Below are 8,200 nucleotides of genomic sequence, written 5' to 3' on the forward strand. Positions count from 1 at the left end.
TTTATAAAGCTTTTATGACTGGGTATTCAACAGAGTAGTTAACAGGATGGGCAATACTTGGGAACAATCAACTTCTCCTTTCTTGCCTGTCTTCTGCCAATAGGAAAGAAAAACTTTAAAAATCAAGTGTGGGCTTTGTGCAAGCTCCAGACCTTGAAATATTGGGATGTAGCCCACTGTGGAGTGTGTTTCTCCACACCTTATTTTTGCTATCTGAAGATAATTCTTCAAACATCTGATGAAGTGGACTGAGCTCAAGATCACATACACTCGTGCTGTAATAGGATGACAGTGGACACCACTGCATTAGCTGCATCATACTAGAGTCATAGAGTTCTAGAGTGAAAGGAAGAGTTGCCACTTCTGGGTTGGGAAATTCCTAGAGATTTGGGGGTGGAGCCTTGGGGAGTGTGGGGGAGGAATGGGTGGGCAGGAAGCTCAGCAGGGTATAATTCCACAGAGTCCACTCTCTGAAGCAGCCATTTTCTCCAGGAGAACTGATCTCTTGTCAGCTGGAGGTCAGTTGTAATTCCCAGAGATCTCCAATTCCTACCTGGACATTGGCAACCGTAGTGGAAAGATGTCTTGTCTAGTACATCCTCCTGCTCAAGGCAGGAAGCCCTATGCTAGATCCCATCCTCTGCTTCAAGACCTCTAGCAAGTGACAGCCCATTAGCCCCATCCCCAGGTGGTCTTAGGCAATGGGCAATAAGGAAACTGCTGATGTGTCTCCCCCCTGGAAGGAGGGGGGAAGAAGAATAACAGTCTCCTCCCACTACTTATACAGTCCCCATCTGGGGCATGGGCAGGTGACATCCAATGGCAGTGAGGGCTGCTGCCTACTTCACACAGGGTGAGGACGATCTTTTCCTAGTCCCTGGCAGGGGGGAGGCTGGTGGTGGGGTGGCAGTGATTCTGGAGCCCTGTGGCCAATGGTCTTGCCCCTTCCTGGCACTCACTAATCCTTTGTATGCCTGTTTGGTTTGTGTATAGAGCAGCTAACAGCCTGCCCATGGATGGCTGAGGAAGCTAGATGGGAGTGGGGTAGTGAGAGAGAAAAATCTGTTATGCTGCCAGCTCTGTTCAGACAAGGTTTCCAGAGTGTTAGCTGGGAGAAAACATGCCGTTGGAGACTGCATAGGTCTCAGAGTCTCCATGTATTATAAAATGATGAATGCCTTAAAGAATTCTGTGAATGTTTGAGGACAGGGTTGGTGCTTACAGGGGGGTAGGCTGCTATTCCTTTCTCAGGAGACTCTGAAAGTCTCAGAGTTTGTCCTTTGTGATAAAGTAGGCTAGCACAGTGCATGTTTGAGGAAAAGACTGAAGTTGTCTCAGGGTCTAGTTTCTGAGGTAAATTGGTTAATGATTTATAGTTTGGGGAGAAGCTCACATTTGCACTGTAAGAATCCTGAGGTAGAGGGAAAGGCAGTAATCACCTCAAAACCAAAACCTTGGCAGTTAACTGATCTGTGCACCAACAGTTAACATCTGCAATGTTGTAACTTAACATGTCCAGCAAAAGCTGTGTGGTGTCTCTAAATTGCTTGAAGCCTCATTATTGAACTTCCTTATTTCTCTTATCCCTGGTTATAAATAAAAGGTTTGTCTTTTAATCCTGTTTTCTAGATGTCTTATATGTAATAACTATGTTTAGAAGGGTTTGGCCTGTCAGTAGAAGACGTAGGGAGAGACCACTTTGGTAGAACTATGCAGCATCCTAAAACGCTAAACAGCATTCAAAACCCTGACCTTCACAGGCCTCGTCCTGGAGTTTTGCCCACGACAAAATCCCGAGTCACAAACACTACCGGCTGCAACCCCTAGGTAGTCAATTTCATTGTTGAACTATGAAGGAGTGTCTTCTAATGTTCATCTAAAATTACCCTCCTGTAGCTTGTCCATTAGCTCTCATCTGGCCCTCTGAAGCAGCAGAGAACCATCTTTGCCCTCTTCCACGTGACTGCATTTTAAGAAGCTGAAAACCCCCTGATTACATTTCCCTGGAGTATTCTCTTCTCCAGACCAAACAGACCAGTTTTCCTCAGTCTTCCTTGCAGGGCTTATTTGCCAGATCTTCCACTTCCATTTTCATTGCCCCTCTTGAAATCTGCTCCAGTTTGTCTACATCATTGTTTTAAGGTGCCCACAACTGGACACAGGGCTCCAGATGGGGTCTGACTAGCGCTGAGTACCGTGGAACTATTACTTCTCATGGCTACTTCTAAAACAAACAACAGCTGCATTCTTTTGCTTATTTGAAAAAAAGGTGACCTGAGCTCAGTTGTGTTTATAAATGTCCATCCTGTATGGAAATATTTGTGTGAAGGGTCCAGGCCTTGCATATGGTCCCCATCAATAATACTGGAGGGGGGGATTGATAATGCTGGCCTGCCTTACTGGTGGTTTTGATAGATTCAGGTGGGGAGCCATATTGGTCTGAAGCAACAGAACGAAATATGAGTCAGACCCACTCAACTCGATTTTTGTTTGGTTGTTTTGAGGCATTTTGAGAAATGCTAAGTAGCATTATACAAAATAAATCTATGACCCTTGGAAAATGTTGTGCCTGTCTGCAAGAGAGGCGGGGGGAAAGACAGGGGCGCATTCTTCTGATCCATGTTTTGTTTATTTCCAGATTGGGGATGAGCACAAATGTTGAGCTGAGACCACAGCCACTGCTGATGTTGAATAGTTCTAAGCCACCCCTTTCCCCCAGACCAGGTAGGTGATGGCTAGGATCATTTTGGGGGCTCCCCATGTGACAGTTGCACTCAGCTTCAATGAGGCTTCCGCTTAAGAACTTCCCATAAGATCATGCCCTATATAATTTAACAGGAAGACGTTGCTTTTAAATGTTTTGTCCTGGGCACCAAAATTCTCTGAGGCCAGCTCTGACGGTACCTCTCTGCCTGAAACATATGGGCATATGGAGCAGTGCAGGGCATCAAAGCCCTGATTAGTGGAGACCCGATTCAGCCTCACCCCTCCATCTTTTGAGGGTTCAGCACCAGCGCTCACATGCTTTCAAGCATATCTTCATGACCATGAGAGCTGTAAACTCGCTTCCTAAAAAAATTCTGAGCTTTGGAAGCTGTATTCTGTACCTGATACCAAATCCTGTGCTGCTACAACAACAACAACAACAGCTATTATTATTTATATTTATGAATTGGCCAGCCCCGCGAACAGTCTCTGGGCAATTTACAACCTTAAACAGATATAACAGATAAAATATAATCAGCATGTTAAAATTATCACAGTACTTTAATAAAACAACCAGTTCAGATGGCGATCAACCCCTTTTGCCAGCTGCAGTGCAGGAGGGCAGGGCAGGGGACATGGGGGGCCATAGGAAGAAAATGAGGGTGCCAGTCGTAGCCATCGCTGCCCTCAACTAAAAGCCTGGCAGAACATCTCCGCAGATCCGTAGCGCATCCGTAGCGCATATACAGTCTGACTGGTGTGTATAGCCAACAGCTATTTTTTGCGGGGTAGGGAGCCTAGGAAGTAATATGGCAGGTCCTGATGTAATCAGTACACGCTGATCCTTCGAAAGTGTAGTGTTCAGGTGTTTAATTGGTTATTTTAAACCCTTCAGTTTAAAAAGGTGCTCTTGATTAAGCAGGAAGCAGGGTTTTTAAAAAATTGTTACTGAAGAAGAAGAGATTGGATTTATACCCCGCCCTTCACTTGGAGTCTTAGAACAGCTTACAGTCTCCTTTCCCTTCTTCTCCCCACAGCAGACACCCTGTGAGGTAGATGGGGCTGAGAGAGTTCTTTCGAGATTGTAATTCAAGAAAGTCTCACATAGGAGGGAATTTCTTTTTCTAATATGGGTCCACCTGTGACTGTTTGGGGCATCTTCTAAAGGACAAGTTAAGATTGTGTTTTTCTTCCAAATTATGATTTTATTCCTATGCAAATTGGATGAAAGAATCAAGTAAAACTCCCACGACGAATCTTTTACTCTGGAGACTGCTCTAGTTACATACTCTTAGGACCTGCCCTCTTTATTTTTAATTCCATTGTTGGCGGGGTTGGCGGGTCCCCCCTGGCCACCAGCAGGGGGTAGGGAGTGAGGCTGCCAGATCCAAGTTGGAAAACACCTGGAGATTTGGGGATGGTGCCTGGGGGAGGACAGGGGCTCAGTGGAGTGCAATCCCAGAGAGTCCATCCCCCAAAGCATCCATTTTCTCCAGGGGAACTGATGTCTGTAGTCTGTAGATGAGTTGTAATACCGGGGGATCCCCAGGTCCCACCTGGAGGTTGGCATCCCTACTTCTTGGTGAGGACACACAACCGGAGTCCAAACACATTAAGGGTTTGTTTAAATTGAAGCAGCAGCTGTTTGTGTGGTTTTTGCCTTTTGGTTTGCCTCCTTTCTCTAGCGAGCCTTAGAGCTGATCCTTTCCTCCTCCTCTTCTGTTCCAGAGTTTGTTGTGGCGCACTGAGATGATCTGAGAAGGAGCTGGAAAGAGCAGAGAGCTGCTTTTAAGATGACCCGAACGCACCCGCCTGATCTCCTGGTGTCTACGGTGTATCAGGACATCAAGGTGGCGTCTGTCAACCCCTCCCGTTCTGCCTTCTGCCAGCCCATGAGGCGATGTGACACCTCCATGACTTCATCCTCGGAGACCCACCCCCAGCACTTCAACAAGCGGCACTGCCGCAGCTTCGACTTCCTGGAATCTCTCGACGAACCGCCACCCACGCCGCCTGCCATGGAGCGCATCTCCCGGCGACCACCCACTCCAGAACCATCCTCTGTTCCTGTTGGCAAGAAGGCCTCGGTCCGGACAGCAGCTCCAGAGGCTTCTGTCAGCAAGCCCCAGTCCCGAGGGAGAGATGCTCCAACGGAATCGGTCCCTCGGGCAGAGCCCAAGAGGCGTGCCAGGTCTAAGAGCACCCCTCGAGTCAAAACTGCCTTCACCCCCATTGCCGTCCCTGTCTCCTCTTCCTCGCCACCGGTGCCGACCAGGAGGGGGCGTGAAGTCCATCGAGTCTCCCGAGAGCCTGAACGAATCGAGCTGTCCCCACGTCGAGAAGGCGGCTATTCCTCCACGAAGGCCCTGATGAACGAAGTGCATCCCATCAAGTTGCAACCGCAGCGCAGCAGCGGTAGCCGGATTTCGCCCCTCTGTGTAAGTGGCGCTAACTGCTATGACGAGGCGCCTGCCGTAAGGCCTATGCCACAGAGCGTACACGTCAAACGCCGGGTGGACATCAAGCCGGATGAGGCTACGGTGATGCACGCTGCTCGCAGCAGCAAGGCCTCTCATGGCCACATGGAGGCCCTGCCACCCTGGCCTCGGCCTCCTGGCACTGCCCACAGCTTAACAGTGCCCGGCAGCCGACAGATGTCCATGTCACGGACTCCCACGCCCAGCGACACCTATAGTGGGGAACACCGGGTCCTGGCGCCCTACCCTGCTGAACTTTACGATGGAGGTCCAGCCTTGCCAGAAGGTGGCTGCATCCCCTTCTCCCCATATGTGCCAACCAAGTTCTTCTACACTGAAGAGCCGGGCAGCTTCCCCCTGAAAAGCACTGGCTATGACGGATACCCTCCCCAGTATGGGGGTCATGCCCTCCCACCACAGCCGTTTTATGCAGAAGAGCCCCCCCAAAGCAGCTTCCATGCTCCCCCTCCCAGGACGTTTTTTGTGGAGGATAACAGGGCTTATCCCATCCAGGAGGCCCCCACCAGGACATACTATGGGGATGACTCTCGCTTTTATGTCCCCAGGACTCCTCCCGTGAAAGCTGTTTATGCTGAGGACCCAAGGGCTTACCCTGCCTTGAGGTCCAACCCCCGAGTCTTCTATGCAGAGGATTATGGGAAATACCATGAGCGGGAAGTCATGTCCAGAACCTACCCATATCCACGCAATGCTCAGCCCGTGCAGTTCAATGACTGGTACTGCCCTGATAGAGGGGCACTGCCATACCAGACTTGGCAGATGTCCCGTTTCACTCCCCACCAGCCTGGGCCCCGAGCCATGTTGTCCTCCTGGCATGCCAGCTACAGTGCCAGCCCTCCCCGCCTTGGCACGGACACACGTCACTATTCCAAGTCCTGGGACAATATCCTGACTCCCCACGTGCGCCGGGAGGACCCCATTTTGCGTGGGCGCAGCTATGAGAACCTGTTGGCCCGGGATCAACACCGTGCCTTATCCCCCGATGACCGACGGCAACCAGTTGTGGTCAATCTGTCCACTTCACCTAAGCGCTATGCTGCGCTTTCGCTCTCCGAAAACTCCCTCATCGAGAAGATGCACATGGACGGTGGGCGTCATGGCTGGTTTGTCACCCCAGAGATCACGATCACTGACAATGACATCCGAGCCAATGGTTTCTGTAAAACGGAGAGGCGCTCAGCCAGCTGGGATGTGTTGGATTCGGGAGATGTACAAGGCAGGGGTTGCATCCAAGCCCGGCCCTATGTTCCAGACCCTGGCACCAAAGAAAGTGCTGCCCGCCAGCGCAGCCTGGAGCAGTTGGACGAGCTTATCACAGATCTGGTCATTGATTACAAACCCCCTTCCGCTTGCCCGTCCAGTGAGGTCAGCAACTTGGCCGACCAGCTCAGGCGGCTGATCAGTGAGGGCATGGCCCTGCCTCCCAAGAAACAAGACCCCTGGAAAGTGGCAGAGCCCCATCCTACAAAAGAACAGCCTGGCCCCAGCCCGTTCCATGCCGAGCTTCGCAAGGATCAAGGGAGGCGCTCTGCCGACATGGCGGTGTCTACTGGCACCTTTGAGAAAATGCTGGATGACTGCTCGCCGGATCTCAGTGCCGACGAGGATGACGTGATGATGTGTTCCAATGCCAAGTGCCGCCGGACAGAGACCATGTTCAATGCTTGCCTCTACTTCAAGTCTTGCCACAGTTGTTACACTTATTACTGCTCCCGTAACTGCCGGCGGGAGGACTGGGACACCCACAAGGAGAGCTGCATCTATGGGCGGATTGGCAGCACTTGCCGCCACGTGCTGCAGTTCTGTAGAGAGAGCGGAGAAGTGCACAAGGCCTTCTCACGTATTGCTAAGGTGGGCTTTCTCTCCAGAGGCCGCGGGGTACTCTTTTTGGGCTTCCCCAATGCGGGCTCTGCAGAGAACTTCCTGCAGTTTGGCTTGGAGAGCTTGCTGATGTCTCCCACTTACCTGTCACTGCGGGAACTTGAAAGTTACTCTGACAACCTTGGGGACTACGCCCGGGAACTTCGGGAGGCTGGCCAACAGTATGACCCAGATGAATGTTTCCTCCTGAATGTAACCGTGGCTGTCGGACAGAAGGTCCCCGAGAGGCCGTCCCCCAAGGTGCAGGTGCCAACGGTCAGGAAGTATGCCAAGGTGGCCTTAGCATCCTCAAGTCCTGAAAAGAAGATCCTGAAGAAGGAGCGAGATATGGAAACGCTAATCCTGACGCCTCCTCCTGGCACAGCTGACATAGACAAAGAGGGTGAGGAAGGGCGCAAAGCCCGCGAGGTCTGTTTCATTAACATCCAGCGGGAGCTGCGCATCCGTGGAGTCTTTTTACGGCACGAGTTCCCTAAGATTTATGAGCAGCTCTGCGAATTCGTGGAGAGTAACAAACGCTTCACGCCCACCACTATCTACCCCATTGATAAGAGGACCGGCAAGCAGTTCATGTGTATGATCATGGCAGCATCTGAGCCACGTACTCTTGATTGGGTGGCAAGTCCCAACCTCCTCGATGATATCATGTGATCCTACTGCTCTTTCAGTCCAACCCAGGGCCTCCTATTTATTGCCCTTTTCTTAGAAGTGTATTTTATTATCAGAGTACTAATGTGATTGGTTGGAATGTTCCTGTTTCTTCTGATGCATAATTGTTGGCCGTGGAATGGGCCGGTCTAGGATGCGACCAGGTTCCTTGGGGAAAGAATGATGTGTGTGGCTCGAAGTACGAATCATGTCAGGATCAATCTGAAATGAAATTTCTTTTCAGAATCTGGAATTTTCAAATGTTGTTTAAAAATTGACTATCAAAACGCAAGATCAACTTCTTTTGGTAACTGTGAAGTCAGCAATGCTCAGTCATTGCCAAATCCCAGACCTTGCAACCTGCCCCCAAAAGCCAGCTATTTCCATGGTAGAGAGTATTGTTTTGTTTCTTAACTGATTTTGGAGAATAGAAATTGAATTGTTTTCCATCACATTTTCATAGGGAC

General features: G+C 50.3%; 1 protein-coding gene across 1 annotated transcript; it reads left to right on the forward strand.

The window, feature by feature from the left end:
- Nucleotides 1-4,499: 4,499 nt before the first annotated feature.
- LOC107115155 (chromosome unknown open reading frame, human C9orf172) lies at nucleotides 4,500-7,736 on the forward strand. Its single transcript, XM_015416781.1, has 2 exons — nucleotides 4,500-6,654; nucleotides 6,730-7,736. The coding sequence occupies exons 1-2, from the start codon at nucleotides 4,500-4,502 to the stop codon at nucleotides 7,734-7,736; spliced, it is 3,162 nt and encodes a 1,053-aa protein (XP_015272267.1).
- Nucleotides 7,737-8,200: the final 464 nt, after the last annotated feature.

This window comes from Gekko japonicus, unplaced genomic scaffold (genome assembly GCF_001447785.1).
Source record: "Gekko japonicus isolate JY-2015 unplaced genomic scaffold, Gekko_japonicus_V1.1 scaffold140, whole genome shotgun sequence".
Lineage (NCBI taxonomy): Eukaryota > Metazoa > Chordata > Lepidosauria > Squamata > Gekkonidae > Gekko > Gekko japonicus.